The sequence below is a fragment of the Gambusia affinis genome, linkage group LG10, assembly GCF_019740435.1.
Source record: "Gambusia affinis linkage group LG10, SWU_Gaff_1.0, whole genome shotgun sequence".
Classification (NCBI taxonomy): domain Eukaryota; kingdom Metazoa; phylum Chordata; class Actinopteri; order Cyprinodontiformes; family Poeciliidae; genus Gambusia; species Gambusia affinis.
Window position 1 is genome coordinate 12,056,170 of NC_057877.1, and position 17,880 is coordinate 12,074,049.

The following is a 17,880-nucleotide window of genomic DNA, read 5'->3' on the forward strand; positions in this document are numbered from 1 at the left end:
GCTTAAGTGGTTTTTCCTTAAAGGGTACGGGGTAAAATACTTGTTCACTGCACTATTTACAGCACTGTTTGATAAGCCACTGGCTCTAGTAGGCACCGTAATGGACTGGTGACCCAAGGCTGTGGCTTCGTTCACTTCTGCCTTGACCTGGCTCGGGAAATGACTAAATGATAGAAGAAGATGCTTTTACCTGCTGGCTGACTACAGGAGCATGACAGAATGGGGTCACAACAGCAGCGTACTGTATGTATCATAATGGAATCATGAAGATCTGTTGTCTTTTGACACAGTAAAGCACGGCTTTATGTTTCAGCAGTCAGAACTAAAGCGCAGCGAGACTGATCCAAACCTCAGCACAGACATCCCTGTGATGCTACGTTTCAGTAGATTATTCACACCTCTGCTGGCTTTATATTTTAAACTGTTTTCATTCAAATAAAATGTGTATGCCAAAAAATGCAAAAGTGTAAAATGAGAAAAAATAAAAGTCTCCATTTACATTTGGTGGCCTTCTAACTATCACCCTAATCTTTATCTCCCGCTATAGATTCTACAGACTCAGGCTGAAAATCTTTTATGTTGCATCCTACAAGAGGAAAACTATTGGTAAATTTAACAATTACTTTAAAAATACATTTGCAGGTGGATTGAATAATTTTTTGCCCAAGTATAAAGTAAGGCAATCATTAAAAACTTTTTTAAATAACTTGAACTGTGAGAAACAGGACAGGAGGACAAACCTGTTGTTCCCACAACAAGCAATCAAGTGAGAAGGTTTTGATTGAATATTACTTCACTATCAGGGACACAGTGATTTTATTGCTGGTGGCTCACAAACACTCAAAACAAAAATAACCACTGAAAAAGATATTTTAAGGCTGTCAGTGGCTTTAAATGTTCTCAATAGACTCATCGTGTTGTAGTGTGGGAGGAAGCTGGAGTCTCCAGAGAGAACCCACACGTACAAGTTCTGCAAAGTCCATACAGAACTGCAATAACACCAACAGCCCCATTTCAGTGGAATTGATTAATAAATATAAAAATTGCTGTCTTTTGTTTCCGTGTTTTGTATCCATTGATTCTTCTTGCCAGATTGCGTCTCATATTCCAAACAACTGTAATTACAGCCAAATATCAGAACAAGCCCTCAGAGACTTTCTTCTAGCTAAATACAGGGCCGCTGCTGAGATAAGACAAAATGATATCATCTCATCTCCAGCAGCATCCTCAGTCCAGACACATAATCGTGTCTCAGTGTGCAGGACTGTGGGAAAGAGGGGAGCTTGCCATGAGTAAAGAATCGTATGAGAATCGTCTCTAGCAGCATTCAGGATGTGTTGCCCTGCAAAAGAAGAGGATGAGGAGGAGCGAGGCAAGTTGTGGACAAACACACTGACTGCTGCCTGTTCATTCCCATTTACCACAACTGCTTGCACTCAGGTGGAATCCTAATGTTAGAAAGCTCTCAGGTGCTGCGAGAAAATGCCAGGCAGTGCCGGGGTGCCATGCTAAGCCCACTGATTCATTCTTCGATTTGCACCGAGTCCCGCACATCAATCAAAGGCCCTTCATGGTAGAAACATTATACTTTTTTTAAAGGCATTAAAAGTAAACCTGCAACAAAACAGAGTCAATTTAAGCCGATGCACCATTGGATATTTTTTATTTAATTTCCCTTGATTTCAGAAACGTTTAGAAAATAATGAAAGGGTTTCTACCCAAATCTAAGATCAATATTTACCTCAACTTCCGGTAAAGAATAAAACAAATTCTCCGATTAATAAACTGGTTTGAATAAACTGAGAGTCCAAAAAATAGGTGTCAACTTTAATTACAGGAAGACTTCATTTCAGAAATGTTGTAATGTAAAGTTGAGATAACGTTTTGAGAAAAACAGATCCGAAGAAATAGACGAGAATAAACAGCTGCCATCAGGTATACTGAAGACAAACAATTAGAAAAGTCAACCATCCCCACCTTCCCTCCGTCATAATTGTCGCTGTCTAATCTGTGTTTTTCTGTGATGGTTGGTGAAAAAAATGGCCACCAGGAGAAAAAACACAAACAAACCTCAGCAGCAATATCCATTTTGACACATATCACATCCACAGTATCCACATACCGGCTGTCGATAAGTGCAGCCTGTCTTTTCCCCAGTTACACAGCTGCTCTATTTGTTATTGCTCAGCCTTATCAGCTGTCCTGCAAAATGCCACCATCCTGCAGAGCTGTGATCATTCTGAGATAACTGTTCATGGATGAGTTCATTGAGATTCACATTTTATCACCGAATCTTGCCTATGTTTACATTATGCACTATTTTTAGAGGCAGAATTCATTGAAAAGTGTATTAAACCAAATATTAAGCCTTTACTGAGCCTGCACTGCCTTCTGGTGGATACTAATGATCTTTGCAGTTTGTTTTACCACCACAAATGATGGAACTGGGCAGGAGTTTAGGTGGCATTTTCTCATGTTAAAGCTCAAATTATGCAACAATATTACTGCAGCCAATGAATACTGCAAGATTCTGTTGTTTATATGTCAATTGCTGCCATCCACTGTACAAAACATGCATGCACTGCAAAAAATTTGTTCACTAAACTTAGATTCAGACTAGTTTCCTTGTTGCTTTAACTCAGTTAAGGTGCATCAATTTTAACTGTCAAGTTCAAAACACTTAATCAAAGTTATTTCTACAACTTTAAGTGAGTTGACATAACTTTCTTCATCATTTATATTAAAATCAAAAAGACAAGTTAGGAAAATAATTGTTTAAAAATCACTGTTTTTACACTATTAAGTTGATTTCACATTTTCATAAAGTTGCAACACACATGATAAACAATCATGCATGCACACCTAAGGAGAATTTAGACAGACCTTGGGTGGAAGCCGGAGTACTCAGAGTGAACCGCTTTCTCCATCCAAACTCCATGCAGAAAGACCCAAGGAATCAAACCCAGAACCTTCTTTCTGCAAGGCACCAGTGCTACCAACTGCGCCCCTGTGCATCCTCCTACTGTATGGCGTGGTCACTTCACTTCAAACGTGTCTTATTTAGGGTGTGGATCCTAACTGAGCATGGGTCTGCTCCAATTCCCAAGAAGAGATGCGAGATAACTTCAAAAGCATATTTTATGTCCTTGGGATAGAGTTAGTCCCATTGGCGTAAAGAAAGCGCTGGTGAGGTCAGGAAGGTGACAGTGACAATGTTCTCCTCATGCACAATGAAAATGTTCTTATAGAAACATGGGAGTGGTTCGCTCACACCTTCTGAAACCCAAAGGGCTCCTACAGCATTCCTTTGAGTTCGTCTTCACAATCTGTTGGCTTCATGGAGAACAAACACAAGACTACTTTAGGGAAGCTCAGCTCTGCAAATTGCTTTGTTTTGCAAAGAAAAAATAAATCATATTAATTTAAGACAAAAATCTTAAGAAGTCTTAAAAAATATTTTACAACTCAGACATTTTTTGTTTTGATGAATCAATAAGTTGTACAAACACAGCATGCAAAAAATGCTCTAAACAGATTGACATTATATGAAACGTTCTGTTTTATTTATTTTTCTTTTAGGTTTATTTTAAGCGTGGACCATGCTGTTGTAGGCTTGTTCTGTGGATCACCACTATAAGTCATTTTCTTATGGAGAGAGAATGGATTAGTTCTAGTTTCTCTCTTTATATTTTCAGTTCTGCTAACATATTTTCATAAGTTAAGTTAGGCAATGTGTACAGTCAGCTTGATTAAATTAGTCCAGTTGACTGAAACCAATAGCTGTTTTTGTACAGTGTGTCCTTAATTAGCCACCTGAATTGCCCTTCGGTGAGAGTGTGGACATGTTAGTTTGTCCTGTGTGTCTTTGTGTTGCCCATGAATGGCTTGGCAGCCACTCCAGGGCCTCTCAGCCAATGACTGGCCCCACGTGACCATCAAGGTATGGAACAGGGGTGGATGAATGGCTGGTATTGACAATGTGGGAAAATGAGAAAGACTCATCGAAAGTCAAAAAGTAAATGTAGCAACGGACTGGGATGGTTAATGATTTTAGCAAGAAAACATATTCTTTTTGTCATAAGTCTGAAATCCTGAATCCTCATTCTGAATGGTTAATTGTTATTTATTGTTCAGAGTGTCATTTAATTTTAACTAATAAGATGTCTAAATTGTGAAATATTTTAAAATCAACTGTATTGTCTGGTGCTGTTTTTTTTAATTATTAATAATATTATTATTTTTGAGATTTAGAAGCAGATGTCATCTGACTGAAATGTAATTTTTTTTTTTTTTCCAGCTGATTTTGAGCGTTTTTCCCAGCCCTGAATTTGCTGCCTTTCAGTGAAATCCCCCTGTCTTTGTGGCACATCGAGTCAAGAAATTAGACAGGTTGATGTGCTCTGCTGCAACTTTGCCCGATTAACAGTTTGGCTCAGCGGGGCAGACGTTGAGGAGGAGGAACAAGACAAGAGAAGAGAAAACGTACAAGAACAGAAGGTCTGTCTCTTGTCTGTGAAGCTTGTCTTCTGAGCGTCTTAGTGATTTTATGGAGATACTGGGAAGGAAGCTTAGCTGCTGGTTGAGAAGAGCATGAATTATGGGTTATTTTCCCATTTTGCCCAATTTCCTTCTGGCTCAGTCTAAAGCCCTGCAGAGGCTGTCAGTCTATTAGAGCAGCCACATTTGATGCAGGCAACAAAAGAATATCTTTTTTTCCCCCCTCTCTTTCCCGTACCTTATCTCCCCTCACATTGTTACCAGCTTCTCTGCCGCTTGGAGGGAGAGTCTGACACAACACTTGAGGGTGTAATGTCACTAAAGACGTTTGCATTGGGACTGTCCTGGCTGAGTAATTAGTGATCCATAGACTAAGTAAGAGAGCTCAGTGGGAGGGAGAGGTTTCATAACCACTTCAAGATGACAAGAGGTTCTGTTACGTCAAAGAGAACAGACGCCACCGATTCAATTTCAGCGCAAAAAGATCACAATTGAATGAAAGGAAAAAGGAAGCTGCTTTATCTTCTTTTCTTGTTCTTTTCTCTTTCAATGGGTGCTTTGTGTAGCTGATGGACTCATTGTTATTTACTTAGTAAAATTATACCACTTGTACATCAGAAAGGGGCCATGATTGTGTTTTGCAGTCCTTTGAACTGCTGGTGTCTGAAAAGTACATTTCTTAGGAGGCTTAACAAAATAAATGGACAACAAAATTCGGTGTTTCTCATGAGGTGGCAAAGTGGTACAAAACTAAAAGATTAGCTGAATGTTTTTATAGCCTGTTAAGTCATAAAGTGTATCCAGCCAGGATGTTAATCAAATACACCCTCTCACACACTGCTATAGATGTATAAAAGCCTATTAAAGAAATGTTACATCTCAAGAAGCCTCAGGCAGGTAACTCATTTTGGGTATTTAATTTTTAATTATATTTTTTTCCATTTAAGAGATAAACATTATCATTTTGTACTTAAGTCTAAATTGTTTTCCCTGTGACTTTACTATTGAGGTAAAAAAAAACAAAAAAAACTGAACATTTCAATTTGATAAGCAAAAGTTTCATCAGAGCTCCAAGTGCCAAACTCAACAAACTGCTTCCAAAAAAATAAAACAAAAAAAGCAAAACGCGTTCTCAAACAGAAGCATTAGATTAACAGTTATGACTTGCATGCATGCCTTTATTTATCTGTTCAAAGTAAAGCTAAATATATGGAATGATGTTTGAATTTTCCCTCGCAGTCTGTTGCAGCATGCCTCTGAGGTTCACGTTGTGTTTCATCCCCTAATGAATGATGAAAGAACTAATAAATCAAGTGTGTTTGTTTTGAATCTAATTGTAGCATTTTAAAGGCTTTAATGCTTTAGGAAATGGTGCATGCATGTTTGACGGTGCATGCAGGAATAACAAGAGGTATTTTTAAAGTGAAACTTCTTTGAATGCATTTGAAATTTCTGAAGAAGCAACTCCTCTAAGATAAAAGGAAATGATACATGGGATTTTCTTTACACCAAAACACAAACTACAAGAAATAACATGTGAGCATTGTAAAATTATTCACAACCCTTGAACTTTTTCCTCATTTTGTCCCATTGCAGTCACAAACCTTTTTGTATTTTATTGTAATTTTGTGTATGTGACCAAAGCAAATTTGTAGATGTATTTGAATCCACCTTTTGCTGTGATTGTAGCAGGAACTCTGCAGCGTTAAAAACTCTGTGCTAGACTTCGACTGGGCAATGAAGCGGAGTCATTTCATAATGATACCCACAAAGTGAGCAGTATTTTTGGCTGAAGTGATTTATGCTGGATTCTGGCCAAGAGGTTGAATGAATAAATTGAATTGAACATGAGAGCAATTCTCAGAAAGTGCTTGAAAAGTTTCAACAAGGTGCTCCAGTTGCTGTCGACATCAGGAGACTTAATGAAAACGATGACCTTTCTGATGCAGCAGTAAGTCTGAGTCCAGGCTGAGAGGAGAAAACAACTTGCTATGGAGACAGGGATATGGAAGATTCTTTTTTTTTTTTTCAATGTTGGGTGTGAATATCAAGACAGAATAAAATGAGGCAAGAAAATTGGTTATATGTTCAATATTTATTTTTTACACAGCAAATTTTGCAGACTTAACTGGAGATGGGAAATTATGTTCCAGTTCCAAGTCTGAAAACCAATTATGAATTTAATGACGGCACTTGACTTAATGTAATGTTATGATTGTTGATTCTATGTTGCATGACTTTGTATTTTTGTGTTTGTTATGATATAAAGCACTTTGAAATGCCTCGCTGCTGAAATGTGCTATACAAATAAAATTTGATTTGATTTGATTTGAAGTGTTATGGCTCAGTAAACAGAATCGTTAGTCTTAGCAAAACCAGTCAATGGCAATTGTTTCTCTGCATTTTGTACTCTCACTCCAATCCAATTTGTACACCCAATTTATACCTTTTAGTGTATCTTCAAGGTAGCTACACTGAACTTTGGGGTCTGGATTGATGAGAGAAGCTCTGACCTTTCACCTTGAGGAGACTGAGTTATTTATTTGCTTTTTCTTTTTTTTCCACCTTGCGAATCTGGAAACTTTATGAGTAAAATTATGACACTACTCAATTGATTCACCAAGGAATGAGCAGCATCTCTTTAAAGAGTTTCTTAATATAATGGGATACAAAACTTGTTTTTAGGAGACAAGTTTCACCTCTTGTTAAACCTAGAAACTTTCTCGTGTTACCGTTTCTGTAGACTGAAACATCCCACAAGCTGCTTTAGCCATTTTGCTATTGTGACCTTTTTCATTTAAACAAAATCATGTTTTGGTTTTTCATGAGATATAAATGTGGTCACAGCGAGGAAGTTCCAATGCCACTGTATTTGTTTTCCATCTCTGGCAGTGAAACACTTCCGTACTTTCCTAAGTCAAACATGCAGAGGTATATTTTATTCTTCTACTTTATTTTCTTTTTGCTGTTGCTGTTTCCATTTTCTAACATAACCCCAAAAAGCTGAAAAAAATTAAATAAAAATCCCAGACTGGTTCAACCATTATCTGAAAACTTGGAATGAAAGCTTTACTGAGTTAGAGCCAAACTGAGAACTGATGCTTTAGAAAAAGCTCTCTAAACTTAATGCCCATAGTTTAAAAACATTATATATCTCCTCATTTTTCATTAAAAGTTGTTTATATTGTGAACTGAGAATAAGTGACTGTAGTTCTCAAAAGTCTGACTCTGTAAAATAAATAACCATCAACTCTATTTTGCTCTGTTCAATTCTCAAATTCATCATGCTTATAAGTCCTGGGTGGGAGTGGAATAGTCACACTCCCCACCTACCCTTTGGGTGTCAACTCGGTCTTTACATCCATTTTGCTGACTTGTGTTGTAAGAGAAGCACAATTGAGTTAAATGGGTGTCAAGCGAATTAAAGACAATGCGTAATTTAACAACGGACACAATTTTGTTTCACTGCCAGGTCAGATTTTCGCCTGACAAAAATAAAAGGGCATTCGGTTTTTTCCTGTTATTTTTCTGTCTCTTTCCCCCCTCAAGAAAAGACACTTCAAATGCAAATGTTTTTAAGGTGCGTCTGAGTTGGTGATGCCTCCTGCGCAGCTCGCCTCGTCTTTGAGCTCTCACCAAGGTTTCCACCTGCCGAGCGAAGGCGGAACAGCGACTTTCAGTGACATTCACCGAGACACGGAGAGATGTGCCTTTAATTCTGCTGATTCAAAAGACAGCGAGTTAAGGAGGCTGTTTACCACAGGAGCCAGCAAACTAAACTGGAGGTAAGAAGTCCTCCTTCTGACATTTTCAGGCGTCTAACAAGAGCGATATCTAGACCTTGAATTTGATTTAACTACCAATTTTTTTGAGCTGGTGCGATCATTATTTATCTAACCATGTTCTGCAATATTCTTTGATTTGAAAATATTTTTCATCTGAGCTCAGATTTTATTTTTTAAACATGAGGAAATCTCCTTTAATCTACAAAAATATCTGGGTGAATACCCCTTGTCAAGAAAATCATACAACACAAAATACTTGTAAAGTTATGATTCAAATAGATTAAATCTGTTTTTCAAATGTTTTTTTTTTTTTTTGCTGTTGTTGTTGTTGTTTTATTTTTTTAAAGATTGCAGTAAATCATGTCATCCAACGAGAGCTCCGAAACCCGTTACGGGTCAGAGGTCAGAGGTTCCAACTCCACCTGCTGCCATAAGGAACTGTCTGTCACTGCATCCGTCATCTCCATGACGGTGGGCATCTTCTCCAACAGCTTCGCTCTCTTCATTCTGATCAAATCCTACAGTCGCCACCGCATCAAGTCCAAGGCGTCCTTCCTGCTGTTTGCCAGCAGCCTGGTGACCACTGACCTCCTGGGTCACCTCATCAATGGCTCCCTGGTGCTGCACGTCTACCGCTTTCACAGGAAGTGGGACACTTTTGACCCGCATGGCATCGTCTGCAACATCTTCGGGGTGTGTATGGTGTTTTACGGTCTGAGCCCCTTGCTTCTCTCGAGTGCAATGGCCGTGGAGCGCTTCATTGGAGTAACCAAGCCCATCTTCCACTCAGCAGTATTGTCCTCGCACCTCATGAAAAGGCTGCTTGGTTTCACCTGGCTGCTCGCCGCCCTGGTGGCGTTGCTGCCTGTGCTGCTGAGGAGACCCTATGAGGTTCAGAGATCCAGGAGCTGGTGCTTCTTCCACATGGAGCAGCCCAGAGACTGGCTAGATGTGCTGCTACCTCTGATCTTCTCCGTTCTGGGTCTGCTGGCTCTTCTGCTCTCCATTGTGTGCAACACTCTGGCGAGCTGTGCCCTGCTGCACGGCAGGCTGCGCCACAAACACGGTTGCAGAGGCACATCCTACCACCTGGAGATGATCTGCCAGCTGCTGGCTATCATGCTGGTGTCCTGCGTGTGCTGGGGGCCATTACTGGTAAGCACTTGCTCTCAGTGTGTTGTTACTTAGCATATTTGATGGGAAGAATTTCATTATTTTGTGGGAGCCAATGCAAAGAGCTTCATTGGTTACATCTTTGTTGGTGTCTGAGGTTTTGAGAGTGAGATTAAAACCTTCAAAAAAAAAAAAAAAAATAGCAATAAGTATTTTGTTCCATATAACACAGTAGGAGTGTAACCGGTAAAACCCACCTGTTTACGATTGTATTTGAAACGTAATCAATTACAAATTTATTGACGGAACTTGACTTAATGTTGTGTTTTAATTGTTGATTCTATGTTGCATTGTGTTTCTGTGTTTGTTATGATGTAAAGCACTATGAAATGCCTTGCTGCTGAAATGTGCTATACACATAAAATTTGTTTGCCTGATTGATTGATTGAAAGTAAAATCCTGGGCTTTCCATTTCCTATCTTTATTTTTTTTTATTTACTCACTAGGTTACATTGTTGTCAGAATTATGGCATGCATGGTTATTTTATTTTAATTTCTTAACTTTTCTCTAATGTGATCAGGATCAAAATTATAGGCTCAAATATACAGATATTGCCTCCCACTAATATATTCCTTAGCAAATAGTAGAGAAATTACACTCTATTTGTAGCATTAAGCAAGTTTCTGTCTGCATATTTAAATGCTGCTATCAGAAACAGTAGTGCTCATCAAATTGATTGGTTCCCTGGAATGGACCTGCTTTTAAATGTAGTCTACAAATCTTCATTATGGTTCAGGTCGTGGGCATTTGAGAAGCTTAATGTTAGCCTGCATTACCCGTTCCATCATGTGTGTTTTGAGATTGTTGTGTTTTGAGATTGTTGTCTTTGGTGACAGTAAAGTCGCTCCATTGTGGACAGAGACACTGGAGTTCAAGCATCTTTCAGTTTATGAATTGTCTTTAACTTCTGGAGGTTCCTGGGTTGCTCTTGAACATTCGGGTCAATCTCCTTTCACATGACACACTTGGGGTGTTCACCCACATCATGATCCAAAACACAAATCAAAGCTAGTCTGTGGACAGATAACTGGTCATTGACAAAATATTGATCCCAACGTCTTGCATAAAACAAGAAAAACGTAAATTTTGCATAAAACATTGATTTTTTTCAGCAATTCTTTCTATCTTTCATTGGAATAACTGGCCAACAAACTCCAATTCAAGGTATTTTCTTCAGCTGTAGTATTTCACTTTGTATTATTCTGTGCTCCAGGTCCATGTGATCATTCTCAGCACCAGAGCTAAAGATGAACCGTCCAGTTTCAGTCTGCTGACAACAGTACGGATGGCCACATGGAACCAGATCTTGGACCCTTGGGTCTACATCCTTTTGAGGAAGGCCGTCCTGAGGAAGATCTTCATGTTGTTTCACAGCTGCTGGGGTTCAAAGCTTCACACCTTCCACCGCTGGCAGCGCAGCACGCTCGGCAGCTCGCGGGAGCCAAGCAAATCTTATTGCATCCGCTACAGCAGACAGCCCCTGCCAGACACTGCCGTCCAATCCATCACCTGAACTTTGGCCAGAAAGGTTTGATCTGAAGAGAAAACAGGACCAGGATGTGGAAGAATTCACATGTCACTGGTTGACTACACAAGCGGCAGTGCAGTTCTGCTCTGAGTGACGTTGCATTTTAACATCTCATTGAGAATCATCTTTGTTCCATAAGTGGCTCAGAACAAAACTGTCTGAAATTTTTAGTGCTCAGAAGACATTTTGGAGGATTGTTTCCACCATTTGTTGTTCTAGTGAAGCTTAGTGTCTCTGTTTTGAGTGCAGCTCCAGAATATCGTACCACTTTGCCGTGAAATGTGAATGAATGATTTCGGACCATACGTGCATGACAACAACAACTGCTGGTGTAATTTGATCAATATTGACCTTGGTTTTGATTTAAACATTTTGGATGTGAACATTTCTGCTTAATTCCATTACACGGAAAGGTTATTTCAAAATCCTGGAGAGTGAGCTGATTGATATGAGATGGCCAAGACTTTTTGTTTTGACCTTTACAGATTTCATTGCAAATGGCTTCTGCTATTGAAGCAGTAATAAAATAAAGTCATGCAAACTAATTAGAGTGGTTTCTCGCATGTTGGGGGAAATGCTGCTCAATGAGCTAATAGAGCCCCACAGAACAAATCTCTCTCCTCTTCTCTGGTGTATTTTCACAAAAGAAATGGTTGATTTTTGGATAAAATGTTTTGAATGACTTACAAGCATTAAACTAATACATGTTACGTCATAATGTTGGTGTGATAGTTTCATTACCTCGATTACTTTATGAGCTATTATTTGCATTAGAGCTACTATAACATACTAGCTGTAAAAGTCAGATATGTCAAGTGCAAACATTGTAAATAGAGGTTCGAAAACACATTCCCAATAACACAGAATACAATTTATGTGTATTTTATGTTAGATTTTAATTCTGTTCTTCTTACATTAAAATGAAAGGTGTTTAGCACATCCGTAAGGATGCCAGAACAAAGCTATCCACTTATGCTGACAGGCTGAGTGAAGAGAAGCAGCCAAGAGGCTAAGGAGGATATACACAGATCTATAGCTCAGGTGGAAGAATCTATCAATAAAAACAATTATTAGTCATGAACTCTAAAAATCTCACAGTAAAATGCAACTCTCTGCAGGCCACATTCTCCAGCAATGAAGTTAATGTGTTAACTTAGGTTCGGGAGCAGGGCCACGCCCAAACCACACCTCTAATCATTCTTCTTGTACTTTGGTCACCCATTCATCTCAGCTTGTTACATTTTCGTCAACCCCACTCTTCCTCAACCTCTATCTATTTTAACTCATCCCTCTTCATTCATAACTATGCTTTGCTTCTTTTGCTACAGGTTCCGTCTGAGGGGGCTTGGGAAAATAAGAAAACCTTTATCACTACATCTCTGCATCCCTTCATCCCTCATCCATACATCCCTATATCTCTTCATCCTTTCATTCCTTCATCCCTCATTCCTACATCCCTTCATCCCTTTGTGGCGTGGTCCTTGCTAGTGAAGTTTCAATATAGAAAAATATGACATTACTTTGCATTATTTTATCAAGTTAAAATAATTAAAAGAACAATAGCTACTCTGAAATTTGTTGCTGTCATATGACAAAATAAAAAATTGAGTTTAAGTGGTAGAACTAGTGGTAGAAGTAATCAAGTTATTATTGTTGAGTATTTTAACCTGTACATGTTGTTAAGAACCACACGGAGAGTAGTAACACTTCAGTCTTTGCAAAGGGGGAGAGTCTCAGTGGTGCCTCAGGACAACTCCAACTTGTCCCCCTGCAGCATTCTGGTTTTATTGAAAGTGGGGTCGGGGTCAGTCATAAAACAAAAATGTAAAGATAAGGAGTAGAGGGGTCTCTCTGAACTAGCTGAAACCAGTTTCTCCAAGAACAGCATGGTCCACCTCACCTTGTTTCCAGCTTAGAGTAGAGAGACAAACTTATTCATGAGATAACTATTTGCAAAACTCTGACAATTATTGTGCATCATTAAAACATACATCAAGATAGGATCAGAAAGTCAAAAAATAAATATGAAATGAAGCTCTCCCACACAAATTTGCAAAGTTGAATAAAAATGTTAAACGCAACATCAGTAAGAGGCATACTATTTAATTTCTTATTTATATTTGGCCTCATTAGGAGTATAATGTGTCATTAAAACAGAACTCCAGTGTAAAATTAAGGTGTTTTACGAATCAAAATGAGAATGCAATCGCTTTGTTTTTGCAATATGCTAAACGTCCAGTCGGTGTCAGCACAACCCCGATCTCAGGTCTCTATTACTGGTCGGAAACGAAGAAGAACAGACAGACGCCGCTGTATGCTTCTCTGCTGCAAACATCTGGGGAGATTTCTGCAGGTCTGTTCAGATTGCAGCTTGTTTGTGTGAGCGGACTGTGAGGTTGTTGTTTTCTGGACAGGGAAGAGGACGGAGGAGAGGACGGCTGTGCTGTTTGTTATGGGTTCATGTATGCAGCTGTTGGACTAGCAGGCTGACAAATTCACATCTGATCGCATCTGGCTTCCAATTTAAAGCATGTGTGCGCTTTTTGTAGATCTGTTTTATTTCTACACGGTGTCCTTTGAAGGCGGAGCTAAGGTTGAAGCTAATAAAAGCAGCTACCATATCGGTAGTTCTTTTTTATGCTGCTAATGTCATTGTGTGGTTTCCTGGCAGGTGACAGCATGAATCAAGAGAAACTGGCAAAGCTTCAAGCCCAGGTGCGGATAGGAGGAAAGGTGAGCTGTCCAATTCAGACTGGTCTTTGGCAACAATATCTTAAAAGCGTGTTACAAAAAAGCACTGAGAACTAAGAAATAAAGAATGGTTCAGACTGTCAAGATGCAGAAATACAGTGCCTATAAAAGTATTCACTCTCTTGAACGCTTTACTCTTTTATTGTCTTTACAAATCAATCACAATAAACAAAGTTTGGCTCTTTTTTGACACAAACTAAATGAAATATACCCCTACCCTCTCTTGAATGTTGAAGTAAAACTAATTCCTACAAAAATAATGAGAATTAAATAAAACACAATGAGGACATAAATATTCACCCCACTTGTGTCAATAATTGATAGATGCACCTTTGGCTGCAATCACAGCATGGAGTCTGTGTGGATGGGTCTCAGTCTGGATCCTGCATTTTTCTTCTTGCTAAATTGTTGAAGCTCTGTCAGGTCGTAGGGATAGGTTGTGAACATCCCCCTTTCAAGTCACAAATTCTCTTGGGAGTCAAGGTGTGGACTTTGACTGGGCCATTCCAGAATATCCACCTTATTGACTTCAAGTCCCTTTGCCCACTTGTTTACACAGCAATGCAACGTCTTATGGCTTTCATTCCACTATGACTTCCTTCTTTTAATTTTCTACAACACCCAGACTGGTAGATTACACAGCTTATGGTAGATTTGCAATTGTACCATTCTCTTTTCATTTTGAGATGATTGATTGACCAGTGTTGAATCATTTGCTTCAACACTGTTTTCCACACATTATTCTCTCTGAAATTGAGTTTTGTTTTTGTTTTTTCTTCCTAAATCAAGGCAGCAAATAGATTAAGCATATTGAAATATTAAAGGTTTAAAACTCAGATTAATGAATTAAAATCAGGTTTTGCTTTATCATGGCAAACAAAAACTTTTACAGTATTCAAACCATATTCAGCCCCAAAAACCATGACTTCATATGTTTACCCGCTTCTTCCAGTTCTTTGCACTTTTGCAAGTGGCTTTATCACTGAAGAGCGTTTTTGTGTTTTGGTTTCAGGGCTCAGCGCGCAGGAAGAAGAAGGTGGTGCACAGAACTGCAACGGCAGATGACAAAAAGCTCCAGAGTTCACTGAAGAAGTTAGTTGTCAACAACATAGCTGGAATCGAGGAGGTACAAACTCGAAATCGAGCGCGTTTCCATTTCATAATTACCCGGGCAGCCTCCCTTACTTTGCAGCACGCCGAACATGTTTAGACTTATTCCATTGTTTCTCCGCTCCAGGTGAACATGATCAAGGACGACGGGACTGTGATCCACTTTAACAACCCGAAGGTCCAGGCGTCTCTGTCCGCCAACACGTTCGCCATCACAGGCCACGCTGAGACCAAGCAGCTCACAGAGATGCTTCCCAGCATCCTCAGTCAGCTGGGAGGGGACAGCCTCAGCAGCCTGCGGAAGCTGGCCGAACACTTCCCCCGGCAAGGTGGGTGCAGATCCAGCGAAAGGTTTGTATCTGTAGCTGTTGGTGTGGAGAAATAAGTAGCTGCCTAAAATGTTGACTTGTGGATATTTTGTCATCCTGAGAAGAAGAATAAAGTGGCACAAATATGTTGGCAGATTGGATTGCTTGATCGTCTAATTCTGGGAGGGATAATTTTATCCAAAACCTTTGAAAGAATCTCCGTCTCAATAGAGACAAGATGGGGAGTGCAGCAGTTTAGGGGATCTTTGTCCAATTTCAGCTAATGAATACATAACTTGCTTATTAAGTTGAATATCAACATATGGACTCATTTGTTTATTGGAAAAAGTGACCCATCTCACCAAGTTAGTAGATGAGTTATAAGTATATAGTGACAGACTGAAAAGTAAGAAGTTATTTCTTCATTATCAAGAGTGTAGCTCATCAAGTTTAATCTTTATTACTGGAATCACTATTTTTGTACGTATCTTTGATGCCACTGATTTGCATCCAGTCTTTAAGCTTGTTCTCATGTTCATAATTATTACATTTTGTCCTGAAACTAAGATCTCCAGTCTGTTTTGTGCACAAAATGGTGAGCTGTACGATTAAATGAAAGTGTGTAATTGCAGTACTGTTGCAGAATACTTCAATAATAATGTCCGTTATGAGTAACCCACATGTTCCTGAGTCCTTTCTCTCTGTTCTGTAGTTATAATTTCCCCACTATTTTAGTAACGAAAGGTTATTGAAATAAACCTTCCTGGTATTTGATTTACCACAAGGGACATGTTAGTTTTAAATTAGGAAAACATAATTGGTTTATGTTTAGGATTTTTCTTCTCTCTCAGCTCTCGATGGCAAACCTCCAAAACCAGAAGACATTGAGGAAGAGGATGATGAGGTTCCAGGTATGTTCTTTGTAAATATCACAGTTGTTTAGAGACTCTGTAAGCAACGGCTATTCAGTCGCGTTTGCTAAATCTAATAGAGTAACTCCAGTGTACAGTGCCAACATCGTGTAATTTAATCTCAGTACAAATCCAAGTGTTCTGTTGTGACCTCTGAGGTTTGTTAGAGAATATTAGAGAGCAAACAGCGTCATGAAGACGCTGACAGCTCGGGGAGAAACTTGATGCCAAGTTGGGTTATAAAACAATGCCCCAAGCTTTGACCGCCTCACTGAGACCCGTTCAATCTATCGTCTGAAAATGGAAAGAGTACAGCACAACTCCAGACCTATTCGGACACGTCCATCGACCTAAACTGAAAGGCCTGGCAAGGAGACCATTACTTCCACAAGCACCCTAAAACCTGTAGCAACTCGGGAGGAGCTGCAGAGGCCTACAGCTTATGTAAAAGAATCTTTAGCAAAGACAACTAATTGTAATTCCACAAATCTGATCTTCATAGGATAGAAGGCCATATAGATCATAAAGTCTTGTTGGCAGTTTGCTATAAACCATGCTGGATCGCAGAAAAACTCTTGAAACTAGTTGCAACTCCAGCACGTTCTCTCGTTCCGGCTCCTTTGCCTTGTATGGTTGAGTCCTCAAGATGTTTAAATAATGTTATTAAAATTAATAATAGAAGCTAAGGCATTGTTCTGTATTAGTCCACCCATGAACAGGTTTTTCTGTGTTTAACCAGCAATGTCAACAATTGCACTAGGTGAAAGGTCCACTTTTATGATTACATCCAGCAGAATTTGTTTGCACCCACTCAAATGCACAGCGCCCATACTTTTAAATGATAAATTGTAGCTGTAGGCTTTGAAATAAATAAAATGTTTTAGCCATCCATACAATTTATCTACAGAATGTGAGCTTATCTGTCCGTCTGTGGAAAAACTACAGTGTCAGCCACACTAAAAAAACGTTTCCGCCTCACAGAAGATAAGCACCACTTCTCTAAATAAAAGAACTAGATGTACTTCCTCAGGTGTCGCCGGATTCAACAAACTCCTGGCAGGTTCTGTTCATGTTCAGCTTGTCCAGTCCCCCGAAACCGACATTACAGACAACAGGATGTGCCTCTAGAAACAAATATAAAATGTCAGTAATATGTGAATTAAGCTCACATCTGACATTAACATTCTGACATTTTCAGAAAAATGTCTCCTCTTTATTTCTTCTCTGTTCCTTCATCTGTTTTTCCTTAGTGATCTCATTTTTGTTTTCTCACTGCTTTCCTCCCTTCGTTCTGTCCTCCTCTGTCTGTTTTTCTTCTTGTGTCCTCCTCTGTATCTTTGAAATATCAATACAGTACTTGGAAGTTTGTGGAAGAAAAAAAAAAAAAAGCAAACATGTTGAAATGGTATGAATGCCACTGCAAAGCATCGAAGCCGCATAAATAACAGCGTATCTGCTCCTGTGTCACAGATCTGGTGGAGAACTTCGATGAAGCTTCAAAGGACGAGGCGAACTAGCGCAGATGTTGATGACCTCGTGCACTGGGCTGGACCGAGAAGAAGCAGAAACGTCTCTCTGCGTTTATATCGCCCAGACATTTCACATCTCATCAACAATCCCAGAGACTTTTCTACTTTACAGTGGCCCACTGAGTCAGGCTGGTGTGTGGAAAGCCTGACTTAAATCTCACCACCTTATTGTTAATCATTGTGAAAACTACAGGTTATACACAGAAGGTCTTAAAATAGTATTGTTTGTTTATGGCAAAAATAAATGTGACAAACATTTACTTATTTATTTATTTTACATAGTGCTG

The 17,880-nt window shown here is 39.2% G+C and overlaps 2 protein-coding genes across 3 annotated transcripts; both read left to right on the forward strand.

Moving 5' to 3' along the window:
- The first annotated feature begins 8,642 nt into the window (after positions 1-8,642).
- ptgfr (prostaglandin F receptor (FP)) lies at positions 8,643-10,969 on the forward strand. Its single transcript, XM_044128712.1, has 2 exons — positions 8,643-9,437; positions 10,670-10,969. Exons 1-2 carry the CDS (start codon positions 8,643-8,645, stop codon positions 10,967-10,969), a joined length of 1,095 nt encoding a protein of 364 aa, XP_043984647.1.
- A 2,263-nt stretch (positions 10,970-13,232) lies between these two features.
- btf3l4 (basic transcription factor 3-like 4) lies at positions 13,233-17,853 on the forward strand. 2 transcript variants are annotated; one of them, XM_044128713.1, is made up of 6 exons: positions 13,233-13,337; positions 13,656-13,717; positions 14,748-14,861; positions 14,973-15,174; positions 16,005-16,064; positions 17,535-17,853. In XM_044128713.1, the coding sequence occupies exons 2-6, from the start codon at positions 13,664-13,666 to the stop codon at positions 17,579-17,581; spliced, it is 477 nt and encodes a 158-aa protein (XP_043984648.1). In that variant the 5' UTR covers positions 13,233-13,337; positions 13,656-13,663; the 3' UTR covers positions 17,582-17,853. The 2 variants fall into 2 exon arrangements, with proteins under 2 accessions (XP_043984648.1, XP_043984649.1); XM_044128714.1 differs by having other exon boundaries at positions 13,320-13,577.
- Positions 17,854-17,880: the final 27 nt, after the last annotated feature.